This window comes from Heteronotia binoei, chromosome 15 (assembly GCF_032191835.1).
Source record: "Heteronotia binoei isolate CCM8104 ecotype False Entrance Well chromosome 15, APGP_CSIRO_Hbin_v1, whole genome shotgun sequence".
Lineage (NCBI taxonomy): Eukaryota > Metazoa > Chordata > Lepidosauria > Squamata > Gekkonidae > Heteronotia > Heteronotia binoei.
Window position 1 is genome coordinate 41,754,514 of NC_083237.1, and position 18,142 is coordinate 41,772,655.

General features: G+C 46.5%; 1 protein-coding gene across 1 annotated transcript; it reads left to right on the plus strand.

The window, feature by feature from the left end:
• The first annotated feature begins 16,759 nt into the window (after window positions 1–16,759).
• On the plus strand, window positions 16,760–17,710 carry LOC132583807 (olfactory receptor 10A7-like). The gene has a single exon (XM_060255482.1). It carries the CDS (start codon window positions 16,778–16,780, stop codon window positions 17,708–17,710), a length of 933 nt encoding a protein of 310 aa, XP_060111465.1. The 5' UTR covers window positions 16,760–16,777.
• Window positions 17,711–18,142: the final 432 nt, after the last annotated feature.

Consider the following 18,142-nt stretch of genomic DNA (forward strand, 5'->3'; position numbering starts at 1 on the left):
GCCACCAGGAGCCCTGCGGTTCCACTTGCTTCAGCATCCATCCCGTGGGGTGGGTGGTTGGCGGGGTGGAAGCAATCTGTCACGTGCTGCGGCCGGGTCAAGCGAAGTCCAGGGGCAGTCCAAGGTCTGTAGCTAGTGAGCAACTAGGGTCCGATGCGCAAAAACTGAATCACCGTCCAGGTATCGCAGGTCACAGGTCCATAAGCTGAAGTCGGGGGGTCCAGAAGTCAAAGCCAAAGTCAGGAGGTCCAGAAGCCAAAGTCAGAAGCCGAAGTGGATGCTAGAGCATCAGGTAAGTGACTAGTTGCTTCCACAAAGCCTCCTCCCAAAGCCCGCAGCCATATAGCTCTCTGCAGTCTGTTGCCCAGTTGGGCTAATTGCTGACTCAGAGGGCGGCCAGGATCCTGCTGAGACTCAGGCATCCTCACTCCTAGAAGGATCAAAATCCTTTTAAAACTCAGGGCTCAGGGAGCGTCTTGCTCGTGAGCGTGCCGCCCTCCTCCGATCCCTGAGGTCCTGACAAAGGTGGTCCCGCACACGAACAACCCCCGAGGGTGAGGCAAGGAGGCTTGGGTCTTCTCCCGCAGGAGGCAGGGGCACTGGTGCAGGTGGCAGAGGCACAGTTTCTTCTGCAGGCTCCAGCCCCCATCCGCATGACTGAAGGGCAGATCAATCCATGCAAACCGAGGCAGTCCGCTTCATCACTCAACTAGTCCACAAGGGCCAGGCATTATTTAGCTAGATCCCGTGCCCCAAAACTGGGGTGTTATTGGTGCTCACCAAGCTGCAGAACGGAACTTAGGCAAAAAACCCAGCCAAATTGAAAGTGACCAGCTTACTTAAACCAGTCACATCCTAGCCAATTCCACAATCCCTTCTACAAGCAGTGTGAGGTAAGCGAAAAACACAACTTCCAACAGCCAAACAGGAAGAGATGAAAAAATTCCTACCCGGTCCCCTATAAATTAAGAGCAACCAGCTATCGCCCACACTGCCTCAAGGGCGGGAGGGTGGGCCGAGCATGAAGCAAAGACTGGGAGGCAGAAGCAGAGACAGATGGAAAGAAAAGATTGACTCAAGGGTTTGTGTAACTAAGGGCCACTTTCTTTATTATTAAATTAACAACGGCTATAAAAATAACAGGCAGCACGGCAGGTTCAGGGGATGAAATATCCCTCCCCTGCCGCATGACGGGTGAACCACACTGCCCCTAGGTATAGCCAAAATGCATGGCCTGTTCCCAGCCCGCCTAGCAAAGGTTTTGGCCCTGGAGTTTTAGCCCCCATCCGCATGGCTGAAGGGCGGATCAATCTATGCAAACCCAAGGCAGTCCGCTTCATCACTCAACTAGTCTGCACGGGCCAGGAATGATCTAGCTAAACCCCATGCCCCAAACTGGAGTGCTAGTGGTGCTCACTGAGCTGCGTAACGGAAGTTAGGCAAAAAACTCAGCCACCATGAGGCCAAGCCTCTGTTTAGGCAGCTGCACCCACTAAACGCCTAGCACTTCCGGAAGCCCAAGTTTTAAGTCATCAAAAAAAGCATTGTTTCCCTTATTGGAAAGATGGATGCCAACAATCCTGTATAAATCCGTGCAATCAGCACAGATTCCAGGATGAGGGAGAAAGTTTAAATTTCTAAGTTGACTTTGCAGCAAGCTCTCTAATCGCCCATGGATCCCATGCCCCATGCCATACCTGGCTTGGGATCATGGCCGACCACACAATCAAAACCCTAGGCCAATGACTCCTAATGACTAGAAAGTCATCCTGGCCTGCAGCACAAGGGCTTTACCTTTGAGCAAGCCTAAATCGTTTCCTCCCAAATGTATCACCACAACATGTTGTGGCAAAACATGAACATTATAAAAAAGCAAGGGCAACAGGCCTGACCAATGGAGACCCCCTCTGTCCACGCCACTCTATAGTAGCCCAATTGCTGAGCCCCAGCTGTGACCCGGCCAAAGTACTCCTGGTCCTACGGGCAGCCCAGAACACGAAGCTGTGCCTGCATATGAGGACGCGTTGTCTCTCCCCACGGACAACAGCAACTGAGAAAAGAAGAAAATAGTGAATAACCACAACCTCTATAACCTGATGCCAGTTACGGTGCCAGAGAGCGGACATAGCCTTTATAGGCTGAGTACCCCAGAGCCACCACTGTAGAAGCTGCCCCTATGCGGAAAGAATGAGTGCCAAACTTAACTCCCATCAGGCCAAGCCTGGCGAGAGCTTTGACAGTCAGGGACAAAAACTGATGCTTCGTCAGGGGATTACCGTCCCCATGCCGGAACAACAGACCAGCCCCAAAATCGTAGGCAGCTAAGTGGCACGTTAAAGCCGCTACAGGACACAGTTCCCCCTTGGAACAGGCTCCCAAACTAATAGTGTTCTTCCGCTGCAACTGGTCAGTCTTAGAACGATGCACTGTGAGGTATGCCGCTCCATCAGCAATGCAAATGTCATGGGCCAATAAGGCCCTTCGAGAAACATCCCCACTGGACTGAGCTACCAGCTCACTCACCTGGAGAGCCCCCAAAAATGCCACCAGGGAAGCAGCATGAAAAAGAAGTGTTTCATACTCCGACCAACACACCTGAGCCCAGACTGACCGTAAACCCCTAAGAATTATGGGTGAAATCAGCTGCCTTGCATCTGACCTAACCCCGGTCTCTCTGGCCCACTCTTCGAGAATCTTCCGAATGCGGAAATCACTAGTTAGTTCCTGTAACCCCATGGCTTTACTGGCAAAAGACAAAGCAGACAACAGGCCCCGAATGGATTGAACTGCCAGGCCCCTATGCTGCAATGATACGCAATAGTGGAGTAAATGCTCCACTGGAAGAGGCCATTCCATACTGTAACCTACAGTGCTCCTAAACTTCTCAAATTGGCTCACTGCTCTTGTGTATGATTTTCTAGTGCTAGAAGCAATAGCAATACTTATCGCTCTGCCGGCCTTGACCCCCCAATCGTCCAAATCTCCAGAGGCATCCTTGTAGGAAGAAATCTGTGTCTGGGGCGAGCTGACAAAACCTCTGCATCTGTTTGCAAGAGAGAGCGTCAGCCACCCCATTATCCACCCCAGGCACATGCCTGGCAAAAAAATAAAATATTCCGCCACAGGATTTGCAGTGTGAAAGCCCGAACTAACCTCATAACCCTGGGTGATTTAGAAGTGAGGGAATCAATGACATGCACCACAGCTAAATTGTCACACCAAAAGTGGACTGTGTGGCCTGCCAACTCATTTCCCCACAACCAAATGGCCACCAAGATTGGGAAGAACTCTAAGGTCGTTTTTGCACTCACCTTCCGCCGGCGCGACCCCCCTCTTCACCGCGCAGGATCTGTGCGGATTTCGCACTAAACGCTGCGGAGCAGCCAGAAAAGCCGGAAGCTCCCGGCGCAAAAGCCGCTCAAACTGAAACCGCCAAAAAGCAGTTTGGCGTTTGCGCGGCTTTTGCGACGGGAGCTTCCGGCTTTTCTGGCTGCTCCGCAGCGTTTAGTGTGAAATCCGCGCAGATCCTGCGTGGTGAAGAGGGGGGTCGCGCCAGCGGAAGGTGAGTGCGAAAACGACCTAAGAAGGTCAAGTCCCTGGTGCACCTGGCATCTACCCATTCCATAGGCCAGTCCTCCGCGCACCAATGTCTGCGAAAATAGACACCAAATCCCAAGGACCCTGCAGCATCAGATGTAATTTGAAGCTCGGCTTCCAACCTCAAATCCTCCCTCCAAAAGGAGACACCATTAAATGAGGTCAAAAACTTCTGCCACAAGAAGAAGTTCTTCCATATGCACCCGGAAATCCTAATTCTGTGATGCGGATGGTGTAGACCAGCCATTGCATCACATAGCCTCCTCAAGAAAGGACGACCAGGAGCGACCACCTTACAAGCAAAGTTTAGGTGTCCCACTAATTGCTGCAACCCCTTCAAGGTTGCCTTTCGTTGCAACCAAAACTGGGCAACCAGCCCCTGGAGCCTCAATTTTTTTTTTCCCCTGGGAGGCAAGAGGTTTGCTGCAAGGAATTTAGTTCAACACCTAAGAATGTCAATTGCTGGGTAGGGCCCTCTGTCTTCTCATTGGCTAGGTGGACGCCCAAATCCTCAGACTGCACTGTAAAGGCTGCCAGCAAGCGGGCTTGCCAATGGAACCCTCCACAGCAGCCAACCTAGCTAATACAGACTGCTCAAAGGAGTCATCCTCATTCTCAGATGACATAGGCTGAGGCGCAGGGCATTTATCAGAAACTGGCCGGCGAGGCTGGGATTTTGATGCAGGGCTCTTGCTCTTTGATTTTCCTTGCCCCTTAGGCATGGCTAGCGAGCCCAATATCTAGCCTGCAAAAAAAATGGGGGGGGGAGTGGTGGCTCTAAGCAGAGACTAACAAAAAATGGCCACCTCCCTGCCTAGCAACAGGGAAGTAATAAGCAGAGAAAATGGCCGCCACCTCGCCCAACAACAGGAGAGTAATAAGCAGGGAAAATGACCACCTCTCCGCCCAGCAACAGTGCAGACCACCCCAACCATAGGACGGGGGGACCCCCTAAATGGCCTGCCCAGCAACAGGGAAGTAATAAGCAGAGAAAATGGCCGCCGCCCTGCCCAGAAACAGGGAAGTAATAAGCAGTGAAAATGGCCACCACCTCGCTCAGCAACAGGAGAGTAATAAGAAGGGAAAATGGCCACCACTCCACCCAGCAACAGTGTAGACCAACTCAACAATAGAACGGGGGGGACTGAAGAGGTCCCCAAAGCTAGACCTGATATTCCCAGCTACAGAGGGGGAACAATCCACGGGAAAAAACAGAGAAAAAACACTGGCTGAGCTAAAGAACCCAGCCAGCAGCCAACCACCGTGCCAAAAAGCACAAAGAGTTAGGGACGGTGGCTCAGTGGTAGAGCATCTGCTTGGGAAGCAGAAGGTCCCAGGTTCAATCCCCGGCATCTCCAAAAAAGGGTCCAGGCAAATAGGTGTGAAAAACCTCAGCTTAAGACCCTGGAGAGCCGCTGCCAGTCTGAGAAGACAATACTGACTTTGATGGACCAAAGGTCTGATTCAGTATAAGGCAGCTTCATATGTTCATATGTGAGTTCTGGGTTGCACTGTGTCCCACAAAGAGAGGGAGGAGGGAGGGACCACCTCTCATGGTTCTTTGAATGCAGCCCACTTTTAAAAATACAGGTCATTATAAAAACTGCAGATGGCTGCAGAAGGATTTCTCCATCTCATTCTCATGTGATTTTGATTGTTAATAGTATAGATTACTGCACAGTCAGTGGCTGACTATTAGTGAGAATAGTCATCTCAATACAGCACTGTGGATTAGTAGTTAATGCATTGCTTTGGAACAGAGAAATGCATTTTTGGCTTCCATGACTCGGTCTTGAAAGTAGTGATCCCCCAATGAGTGGAAGAATACCCTCTTATATTTACCGTTTTCTCACACAGCTTACCTCACAGTCACAGTCCTGTTCCTTCCGCAGCGTCTGGTCAGATTTCCCACCATCTGGAAGTTACAGGAAGTGCCGCAGCTTTTGCGTAGCAAATGTAAACCGCTAAAACCCAGTTTACGTTTGCTACACAAAAGCCAAAACACTTCCTGTAACTCCGGCGCAGATGGAGGGAACAGGATTGTGACTGCGAGGTAAGCTGTGTGCGAAAATGGTCAATTGTCTTTTGTTGCTGACTTAAGGTGCCTGACAATGGCTGGAAGACCAGAGGGAATAGGACAGTGGTGTGACATTGCTTCCAGGAAAACCTAGAAATGATGTTAAACATCTCTAGGAATTGTTAGATAAATAAAACCAATAGCATTTCTGGCAGTTCCCGAGAGGTCTAAAATCACTCCATGGTTTTCCCTATAAGTGACATCACACAGCTTATAGGGATGCTGGGGAGTTTAGGCTGATCCTACAATGCCACTTTCAACCTCTGCATGAGTCTGGTCAGGTCAGCATGAGTGACAATGCCTGGTCGAAAGTTTCAGGAACTATAACAATAGGAACTCAGCAAGGTTCCACTAAATATTACAGTGAACTGATCCCAACTACTTCTCAAGAGATCTTAATTACATAAATACATGTTGGGCCTCTTGGGCCCTACCTCTACCAGCCATCTTAATAACAACCAACACAGCTTTTTCTTCCCAGACATCTCTCTCTCGGCTTGGCTTCGCGAACGAAGATTTAAGAAGGGTGCAATAGTCCACGTCTGCTGCAGGCTCGCTGGTGGCTGACAAGACCAATGCGGGACAGGCAGGTCCAGCCACAGTGGCTGCAGGGAAAAGTCTGATTTAGGATTGGTGCTGTAGCAGTGCGATTCTTCCTCAATCTCCTTTGTTGTTATTTTTTGACCGCAAGTAAGGATGCCCGTTGACCGTGGCTAGCCAACTGGGGTGGAGGAGACGAGCTTTGTTTAGGCCACCTTTTCTAGGCCCCTCTCTGTGTGGAGCAAGCAGTGCTGTCCCTAGATAAGGCTGCTTGGTTGTTCAGGGTGCTGCCGAAAAATGCTTTCGTCTCCGGGTTAGCATCAGGCGACCAATACCCTGAACCGCCTACATGCAGGATTGGGACTGCGGCTTCCAGTGGCACCTTCCACCTGCCGTTTCGCCCCTTGCCCATCGCTGCAGGACTTGATGCGTTGTGGGTTGTGTATGTGGATATGCCCTTCAGGCCTGCGCAGAGGAATTTTTTAGGTGAAGCACAGTGTGCACAGTACTGGCTCCACCCTTTCACCTGGGGGTCATCTGCCATGGCCCAGTAAGCCGGGACGCCGGCAGCGAGTCCTCCAGGTGGTAGGTGTTACATTAACGAGCTCTATCTGCCCGGGTTTGATGTTAGAGTTTTCCTTCTCTTAGGCTGGCGAGGTTGGTGGGCCCAGCCTGCCCATCCGGTTATACCGCCGGACAATTCGGTCGCACCATGACGTAGCAAACTCTGTGAAAAACAGGGGGGACCAGCGAGAAGGTGTTGCTACGGATGCAGTAATGCAGGAGAGGCCATTGCAGTGACCATCTGCCAGGCATAGCCAGACAGTGACCACGCGGCGTTCACTACACCGGGAGAGGAGAGGCTATGTATTGCGCATACACTTTCCCTGGAGGGGGTAGGATACCCAGAGGGAGCCCCCCCACGCCCGCCCCCCCCCGACATCACAAAGAAACAAATATCCTTTTCTTCACATATAATCTCTTTCTTAACTGTATCATCCTTCATCAGACAAATGGGAATGAAAGAAACAATTTGTAATATAAATGAAGAGAGCAGAAGCAAGAAAGGAGTGTACAAAAGGTACATCCTGATAAGCAAGCTCCAAGCAGGGACTGTCAAATCAAAACAACAGGAATATATATATATTTTTAAAAAAATGTTTATAAAACAACAAACAAGGCAAGCATTCTAGGCTGAGACTTTCAACTCATGGGTGCCCACTTCTTTGGGTGTCCTCACTGTCTCATCTAAGTGGGTGGGAATCTGAGAAAAGTTCTTTTTCATTGTGACACCAAAAATATGGAATTCTGTCTCCAGGAAATTTGCCTTTCCCCCTCAGTCATTGTCTTCTTCCTGTGGTTGAAGCTTTGTCTGTGGCATTTGACATTCCCACATTGACCCTCCTTTCCATACATGTAGTTTTAAAAGAATTGTATATGTGTTCTGTTCACATTTTTGAACTATTTTTATAATATTTAAATTATTTGGAGGACCCTTAAGACACCATTAAAATGTTTTAAATAAATCACCTAGAATTCACTGCTTGGGATTCCATTTGCACAGTGGATACTGGTACTGGGATTCAGGAATATTGGGAAATACCAATATTTTTGGAGTTCAATATATTTGAACCTGAAAAATATCAGTTTTTTCTTTCTTTTTTGCACTTCCCTAATTAAGATATATCTCTGCTGTTGGTTGTATGCAAGAATGGTCAGATTAATACTTTTACATCTCTGTGTAGGTTCCAGCCTGCTTTTCCACTTAGTCTCATCCAATGTTCTCCATCAAACATCAATTGTTCACACAGACTGCATGATCCCTACCATAGCCTTTTTGAGTAGATAAGCGGGACCACCCCTGCCCTTTTCACCTTCAGAAAGGCAGCTTGGATCCCATTAAAGTTCAACATGTGGCTATGTACATTTAACTCTTGTTAGTTTTAATAACTATAAAACTTGGGTGCCACAATAGGTTATATTGGTACAGTGTTATGAAAAACTGCTGCTGAGAAAAGGGTCTGAGAAATGCCCAGGACTCCAGTCCTGAACACACAAAAACTGACCCAGCTATTTGGAATATTTTTCAAGTGCCTTTACTTTATCTTCTTACACAGTCGGCCCCCTCCCAGCCCAGCGGCATCGCCGCTTCAGGCTGGGGGCCAGGTTTTGCCCTCCCGGAAGGAGGGAGGGATGACTCAGCTCACCAACATACGGGGAGCTGACGGGGCGTGGTGTCGGGGCTATAAAGCTCTGGCTCCGCCCCAACCAATGCAGTTCTTCTTGGCTCTCGGGGAGAGAGAGCCACGTTGGTCGGGAGCCGGGAGCCAAGGAAACCGTGGAGCACGGGCGGCCAGCAACACGGCGCGAGTGGGGCTGAGGCGATCACGGCGCAGAGCGGCTGTCAGCGTGGCATGTTTTTTCTTTTTGGAGTGTGCAGCTTCGTGTTGGACAGCAAGTTTGGGGGAGATTTTTGAGAGGGTAGGGGGGCTTTGGAGTGGCAACGGGGCTCACCCCCTCGGGCATTAAGTGCGGCATGAGGCAACTTAGGGGGTGTTGGGCTCCCCCCTCTCTTTTCTTCAGTTCATAGTCCACCCCCCCCCTTGCCGGCTCATCTCTTCCCTCCCCCCTTTTTTAAGAGGGCAGCAGGGGGTGTGTGCCTGGCAAGGAGGCCTTGGGGAGAGAGATTGGTGGAGAGAGATGTGGTTCAGGGGTAGAGCATCTGCTTGGTAAGCAGAGGGTCCTAGTTTCAATCCCCTGCATCTCCAACTCAAAAAGGGTCCAGTCAAAGAGGCATGGAAAATTTTCGTCGGAGTAGGCAAGGCTGACTTTGAGGGACCCAAAAGGGTCTAATTCAGTAGAAGGCAGCTTCATATTTCTCACCCCCCCCCCCACATACACCTTTGGGTAGCAGTGTTGGGAGAGGCAACTTGGGGGTGTTTGGCATATGTCGCAGGGCGCAGCCCTACCCTTCCCCATCGCCACATGTTAAGTGTATCCCTGTTGGGGATCAGGGCTGTTAGTGAGGGGGCATGGCGCCCAAGAAAGGTCAGGGCACGTCCAAAGGGAAGCAGCATGCAAAAAAGAGAACCCACGGACCCACTTCCCCTGGGGAGTCGGGTGAGGAACCCAGCTGAGAAAGGTCATTATCGGGCAGCTGGATGCGCTGGAGCAGCAGCGGGGTGCCGCCGGGGCTCCTATATGGGAGGGCCGTCGCCAGGCATCCGGGCGGTCTTCCAAGCTGACTTTTGAAAAAGAAGTCCTGGCTCGCATTTCTGCTTTACAGGGTACAATGGCGGACGTCCGGCAGGAGCCAGACTGGGAAGACGAGGTCGATTTGGAAGTGGTAGGCAGCGAGGAGTGTGGCACTCAGGGATCAGAAGGTGAAGTAGCGCATCCAGCTCCGGCTGTGGCGGTTTGCCCTTCGGGGGCAATGGGTAAGTACCCAGCACAACCCCAGCTGCCAAGCTGGCCATGGGGCCCGGTACAGCCTGGTGCCTCGCAGTGGTCGGCTGGTACGGTAGTTGCATCGTCAGGACACGTAGGGCCTTCAGGGCAGCAGGCGCAGGCCGGACCCTCCTGGGCTTGGAGCCCGCCTTGTGCAGTGCCTCAATACCAAGGTTTGGTTGCGCCTGTTTCAAAACCCCCCAGGCAAGGGATGGTCACAACTTCTTCGCTTCGGCGGCAACGTCGGGGGTATTGCCATGGGGGGCCAGCATCAGCTGTCTCAGCAAAGTGGGTGGCCTGGTTATCACTGGGGTACTTGGCATTATCCCCCAATCCGTATGGGTCCATACGCTGGGGGCAGGGTGGCTCGCCCTCCTAAGACAAGGTGGGGTCCTGTGTTTTGACCACAGGGCTTGTCCTGTTACGCCTAGACCTCTTGCCATTCCTGCTCATTCAAGTTATGTTAATAAAGCGGCCCAGTTTTCATCCAGCCTCTTCATCCCGATTGGGGGACAGATTTGCCTTTCTCCCTCAGTCATTGTCTTCTTCCTGTGGTTGAAGCTTTGTCTGTGGCATTTGACATTCCAACATTGACCCTCCTTTTCATACATGTGGTTTTTAAAGAATTGTATATGTGTTCTGTTCACATTTTTGAACTATTATTATAATATTTAAATTGTTTTGGGGACCCTTAAGACACCATTAAAATGTTTTAAATAAATCACCTAGAACTCACTGCTTGGGACACCATTTGCACAGTGGATACTGGTATTGGGATTCAGGAATATTGGGAAATACCAATATTTTTGGAGTTCAATATATTTGAACCTGAAAAATCTCAGTTTTTTTCTTTCTTTTTTGCACTTCCCTAATTAAGATCTATCTCCCCTGTTGGTTGTATGCAAGAATGGTCAGATTTATACTTTGACATCTCTGTGTACGTTCTAGTCTGCTTTCCCACTTAATCACATCCAATGTTCTCCATCACACATCAATTGTCCACACAGAATGCATGATCCCTACCATAGTCTTTTTGAGTAGATAAGAGGAACTGTAAGCCGAAATGCCCTCAAAACAAGGTTGGGGAATTAGTCAGGTGGGCACCTGGCTCACTCAGGATCTTTTCACCTAAGTATACAAGATTAACCAACCAGAGAGTGATGCTAAATTAGAGTGTGGACTCTAATTTAGTAAAACCAATTATAATTTATTGAGAGAAATATAGTCTTCCATACAAGATAAAAATACACATACAATCACACATACAGTCCTAGGAAATATAGATAGATGGATAGGGGAACATAAAGGGTAGACACACAGGGCAATATTTACCTATCGTAGTCTTCGAGGAAGGCTCCAATGGGCGACAAGTGAGGAAGTGGGTAAGGGACCCGAAACTGATCAGGAATCGGGGATGGATCTATGCAGCGGAAGGTGGGATACTAATAGAAGCACACCTGTGGGTAGCTAGTCCACAGGTTATAAGGACTCTCTTGAGCCCTCAGGGAATGGCAGGTATGAGGGAGGAGAAAGGGGAGGCTCTGCAGTGACCATAAGGGTTAGACTACTGCAGAGCCAATAGAAAGTTCCTTGGTGGCACCTAATTGGGTACCTATGCTTGACCAATGAATTTGCTTGGATCCTGTATACCTGAGAGAACTTTCGGATTTAAACAGGTCCTGGGGCAGCATCAAAGTGACAGTTGGGAAGAAGAATAGAGGTGACTACTGGGTGGGGGACATCTAAGATTAGATGGGTTTATCTAAAAAGGTGACAATAGAGAATCAAATACTGGCCTAGGTATCACCCAGATTAGACAAAAGACTTGGCTCTGGCAGGAGATGGTCTTCCTCTTTTTCTATCTTCTTCTGGGTATGAGTCTTTGTCCAGGGTTCCGTTGGACAAAGGAAATGACAGTTGAGTTGATGGTCCATTCATTGGGCAGATGAGTTGCTTGCAGGCCAAAGGTGACATCTGGTGTGTACGTGAGCCTTCTGTTACGATGAAATGGGGTCAAGCCTGGCGGGAAGATGGCTACGTGTGGTGTTAGCCTTCCATGGTGGATTCCATGGTTAGCGCTTCATAACTGTTCGCCTGGATAGCTCCTTGGCAGTGCAGTCTCTTCCGCTCCATGGCTAGCATACGCGACGACGGGAAGACGTCCGTTGTGCTAGTAGGCACTCTGTACTGGTTTAGAGTGTCTGTATAACTTGTGACTGCTTGTACACATAAGTCCCTTATATCCCTGGATAGGTTTGCCCACACTCTCTGGCCAGACGTGTGCGAGCTCACTTCTTCAGGTGCCCTGGTAACCATACTGGTGACTACAATATTCGGAAAAGGGGGCTTTTCCTCACAGAACCACCTCTTCACCTTCAGAAAGGCAGCTTGGATCCCATTAAAGTTCAACATGTGGCTATGTACATTTAAGTCTTTTTAGTTTTAATTATAAAACTTGGGTGCCACAATAGGTTATATTGGTACAGTGCTATGAAAAACTGCTGCTGAGAAAAAGGTCTGAGAAATGCCCAGGACTCCAGTCCTGAACACACAAAAACTGACCTATCTATTTAGAACTTTTTTTTAAGTGCCTTTACTTTATCTTCTTACACAGTGTATTCCTGTTAAACAATTTACTATATTATAGATGTTCTTTATGTTTCAGAGCAAGGCAGAATACAAAGAAGAAAGGGGAGAACTGGTTATTAGATTTATCTCCTTGGGTGAAATAAATTTGTCTGCCAGATCTTTTGATCACTCAAAAGGTTTTTTCTCCCATATTCTCATAAAGGCACCTTTAACTTCTTTATTCCGAAAGCTATATATAATAGGGTTGAACATGGGGCTAAAAACTGTGTAGATGAGAGATTGATGCTTGTCAGAATATATTTATGTTATTTAAATAAACAATATTTATATTGTTTAAATAAACTACAGTACAATCCTAAACAGAACTACCTCCTTCTAAGTTTATTGATGCCAAATGATAGACTCTAAATCAATTGGCATTAATAAACTTAGAAGGAGTTATAACTCTGTTTTGGACTGTAACATACATTCTATTTCCTTTCTTCCTTTTCTCATTAAAGGCCATCTCATGTACAAGGCATTTTCCTGCATTGCAGTGGATGTTGTTTCTTTCTTTTTTAAAAAAATAGTTATTTGAAAGATATTTTTTAAATAGTTATTTTAAATAGCTATTTAAAAGATTTCTCATTCCCCATAAACAATTCCCACCATTGCTTAGCTAGGCAGTAGAAATGGAGGGAGAATGGAGAGAAATCGGGAGAAATGAGGGAGATAACTGGTGCTGAGTGACACTCATTGGGACATCATTGCATTTCCAGCAATGGTGCAGCATAGAGATTTGGCTGATTGCCATTGCCAGTGATGTGATAAAATGATTTACAGTCCCACCAGAATTCCTTCCTATTTTCCTACCTCCATTTGTCTGCTCAGGGTGGAGATTTACCTACCCCAAGATCCAATTTCCCACAGCTGTGGGATCGATTATCAGGAATAAAAATGGTCTCCACTTAGTGATGTTCTAGGAATTGTTCCTTGTCTATATGGGAAAGACCACGGAGACTGGGGAAGGCAGTCTAGAGGGTCATCTGGAACGGACATCATATTCCCTGCAGGACCACCCCCCCCCCCATACACACAGACATACAACAAAATATCCCAGCATTTGCTGAGGCAATGTGGAGGGGCAAAAAGATTTCAGTGGTGATGGGAAATCCTCAAAGCAAAGGTCAAACACTAATTCTTGGATTTATTCCAGATGAAACAATAGTAACAAAAACATTATTTTAACAGCATTTGTTATTATTATGTTTATATCTCATAGGTTGTTTTCGCACTTAGCGTTTGCTCCCCTTATTCCGCGGCGCAATTATGTCCGGATCATTTTTCTCGTTTTCGCACTAGTGACTCTTTGCGGAGTCGCCTTCCCTGAAGCCCCGGCTCAAATTGTTTTCCCACTGGCATCGACTTGAGTTCGATGCCCTGTCAATCATTTTTTTTTAAGCGCAAGTCTGGTTGCGTAAGGACGTACTAACGTACTAACGTAACATCGAGCTGTTCCCTCCCCTTCTTTTCGTGGACAAACCGCATCATGTGTGATGCTGCTGCTTATGGATTGGCTGCAGCTGTAGAATACTCCACAGCCCTTTATTTATTAACAGAAGCATTCACAGTGGAGAATCCTAGCACTAGATTCCCCCCCAAATTCTGAAGTTGCAAAATATCGCAATAACGAAGAGAGGGAAATCGAGGGGTTTGTGTGTGTGTGTGTGTGTGGCAGCTTCTTCCCTTCGCTCCCTCCCGGGTGGCGAAGCTGGGATTTCCTCCGCTCTCTTTCCCCTCCCCGGCTGGCGCTTGCAACGGGGACCTGACTGATTCCTGCTGCCAGAGCTCCCCCCCCCGCCCCATTCCCTCCTTCCCCTTCTGTGGCGCGTGTGAAGAGCGAGCTCGCGTCTATTTTCTAACCGAGCGGAATGTAGCCAGGGAGAAGAATGCAGGACTCCAACTTCCCATTTTATACATGGCGATTTTGTGCAGGTCCAGAAATCCTGGTGGCACAGCTGAGGGAGGCATTCCCTTTTTAAAACACACACACATGAACGCTTTGGCCCGCACCGGCACTAGATTCCCCCCCCCCCCAACAATGGTCGTTTTCGCATTATCGAGATAACGCAACAGCGAAATAACGCAACTAAAGTCAATAATAATAATAAAAAATTCTAACGAAACCAATTGAAGTGGCAATTGAGGCTATTCCAGGAGGGGTTTTTTTTTCTTTGTTAATTTCGAAATATCGCTATTACGCAAAACTGTGAAGTTTAAAAAAAAAATGGCCGTGCTGGCACTTTGGGGAAGCGCCGCGAAAGGCTGATGATTGGCCAAGGGGGTGGATGGGGTGGGAGGACGGAAAGGGAGAGGGTGCCGCCCACACAGCAGTCGATCCGGCGTGGATGGATTTCCCACAGAAAACTCCGCGGAGTGGATCCGGAGTGGATCCGGAGGTTTTCAAAAACTCCGGAAGGAGGTGGATCTAGATACTCCGGTGTGAAACCCCTGCAGCGCCGGAGCAAACCGCAGCACCGGAGCAACAGGTGGGAAAACCAGGAAAAGATCCGGAGGTAAATGGGGTGCTATGCTGGAGTAAACGCTAGTGCGAAAACGGCCATAATAAATTAGAAATCCTCAAGAAGATTAATCACATATAGTTTAAATCACAGGAAGTAGTATGAAAGGCCCTTCATTCTCCCTCAAAGATCCTGATTATTGGTACTTTGGTTCTCTCCAGGGAAGGCCTATCAATTCAGTATGATTGGGTTTATTGAACAGGCCAAAGGCCTTATAGGCCATATGAGAACAAACATAAAATATCAGTGAGCAAACAAAACCTTAAAACTGAATTGCTACCATTAACATTCAAATGTTACAGGAAAAAAGCTTTTTTTTTTAAAAAAAATGATTTTTTTATCCTGCCCTTTCTGCAAGCAGGTTTGGATCCAAAGTGCCTTTCACGAAACTCTATATTCCTCTCTCCCCCTGCAGGCCACAGTGTTCACCTGAACATTTTGTGGATAATGACAGTAAAGCATCTGTCCACTCAGCCAGTTGAACTTTTCAATCCACTTGCACATGAACTTCCAAGAGGAGATACCACAGGGGATAAAACTTCTCCATTGTGGCTGTTGAACAGACAGGAATTAGGATCAAGGTCACTCCCTTTCAAGCAAGTGATTTAGAAACCAACAGGACAGCTGACGGGTCAGTAATAGAGAGAGCTGTGTGTGAACATCTGAGACTTCAGTGAGTACAATATTAACCCTATTTGAAAACTGTGTTTGTCATTGTGAACGAGCCTACTGTCTACATCTCTAGAAGTGACCACTGATAGTAAATCTTTTGTTAGACCAGGATTAATTGTCAGGGTTAGTGCATTCTAATAATAATGTTTAAACTCCAAAGTCCAGCGGATTTTGTTTAGTAGTTTTGAGCATGTGTCTGTTTCTGCCATTGCAAGCAATTGACTTCAACAACAATTTCAAAGTTACTGAATCATGCAATTAGCATTCACTTTACAGCTTACTTACAAATTCTTATTTTGCAGAAGAGACTCTTTAAATCCCACCTGATAGATCAGTAAGCTTTGTTTGTGTAGCTTCCAACACTATCTTTAATGGCCTCACTGCTTGAAAATTTGTGCAAAGGAGGTTAAAAAACACTAGGCACACCACCTTTTTTTTAACAGTATTACCATCTGTTCCACAAGGCACAAGTAAGCATCCCACTTTAGTACATCCATGTAGATGCATGGATGGCTATACTCCCCCATTCATCACAATAGCAGCATTAGATTGGCATGTGCTTTACATTCCTGTTTACTATATATATTAGGATGCCAATACTCATCCAAATAACTCAATTGTTTAGATACAGTTCGCAGATGCTTTATCATCCAGGTGCCAGGTGACTTTTAGTTGGAGATGCCAAAGATTGAACCTGGGACCTTCTGCTTCCCAAGCAGATGCTCTACCACTGAGCAATTGTCCCTCCCCGATATTTGCCACTTAGTCACTTTTGAATTTCATTACAGATTAAAATGACAATTGAGACTATTGCTCTACTTTGTTCTTCACCAACATGGCTGCCCACTTGGATCTAATTGAGGTTGTTGTAAGGGGCAATATGACTTTTTAATTTATTGTGAATTAAATATATGTACTTATATATATTTATTGATTATTAAATTGGCAATATCATTTAGCCTGCAAGGTTATGTTTTATTAACTTTAGGTACAAATTCATTGGGGGGGGGGGTGGGAATTAAGTTTTCTCACCTCTTTTTTTTCCTGTTTAAGAATCTGTTGGTCTATTTCACCTAGCCTTGTTGAATTCTTCTACTTCCTAATTCTTTTTGTTTGTGTAGCTTCCATAATCCTAAATGGAACCTTTTTTGGTAATTCACTAAAATCTTTCCTTATTATTCTCTTTCATTTCTTAGTAGCAAATAAACTGGTGGATCAAGTCCTTTGTTCCTTTAATTCTTAGATTTATGTGTATTTTATTTTATTTTCCAGATTGTTGATAAAGAAAGAACGGATGCCACAGAACAGAACAACACTGACTGAATTCATCCTCCTGGGTTTTTCAAATGAACCCAACATACAAAGTATATTATTTTCTACATTTCTGCTTGTCTATATCATTATACTGGCAGGAAATCTTGCCATAATTCTCCTCACACTGGTTGACCCTGTCCTTCACACACCCATGTATTTTTTCCTGAGAAATCTATCCTTCTTGGAGATTTGTTACACTTCAGTCAATGTCCCCAAGATGCTTGAGAATCTTCTATCTGGGAACAAGTCCATCTCCTTCCTAGGATGTGCTGTACAGACCTATTTTGATTTCTTTCTTGGTGGTTCTGAGTGTTTCCTCCTGGCTACAATGGCCTATGATCGCTATGTTGCCATTTGTAAGCCTCTCCACTACCCTGTCCTCATGAACAGGAAAGTGTGCATGAGTCTAGCTGTAGCATCTTGGTTAAGTGGCTTTTTGATGTCTTTTGGTCACACCAGTATGGTTTTTACTATGCCTTTTTGTGACTCCAATGAGATAAACCATTTCTTTTGTGATATCCCCCCATTGTTAAAATTGGCTTGTGAGGACACTTCGAGGACTGAAATTGCTGTGTTTGTAGTGGCTATGATTTTTGTGACTTTTCCTTTCATTCTAATCTTGCTGTCTTATGCTGGTATTATTGTCACAATTTTGGGAATTTCTTCTGCTGAAGGTCGGAAAAAGACCTTCTCCACTTGCTCATCACACCTCATAGTGGTGACTTTATTCTTTGGTTCAGCTTGCATTATGTACTTGAAACCCAATTCCACTTACACGCCCAACAGTGACAAATATCTGTCTCTTTTCTATACAGTTGTTAGCCCCTTATTGAATCCTATCATATATAGCTTTCGTAATAAAGAAGTCAAAAGTGCCCTTAAGAGAATTTGGGAGAGAAAACTTTTTGGATGATCAAAGATGATGGGCAAAGGTATTGATATCCAAAATAATTTAAGTGACATATTTGCATTTTACTTAGGCTATACAAGCTAGTTTCTTCTTCAAAATAAATTTATCTAATAATCCTTCCAGCCTGCCTATTTTGTATTCCGCATTAGTCTGAAACGTAACAAATTCAAAGAGTAGAGAAAATTGGTTAGTAAGATTATACTGTGGAACAAGTCACATTAAAGAATTTTTTCTTCAGAGTTCAGATTTCATGTGTTCAAAATTGGGGACCCGGGCTGTATTCCCCAAACCTCTTACTTTACAGCAGTGTTTGTTAATGCTAGTTGAATGGACCACATAGCGGTGCTGCTACATGGGTTCAGTTACTATGATGATAAGTGGGAGTTAGGCTATATGTTGAATTGAAGTCAGATGCAACCAGTTTTTCCATTGATC

Bases quoted from the DNA above. Each gene is read 5' to 3' on its own strand.
- LOC132583807 (XM_060255482.1), top strand. From the start codon at position 16,778: ATGCCACAGAACAGAACAACACTGACTGAATTCATCCTCCTGGGTTTT.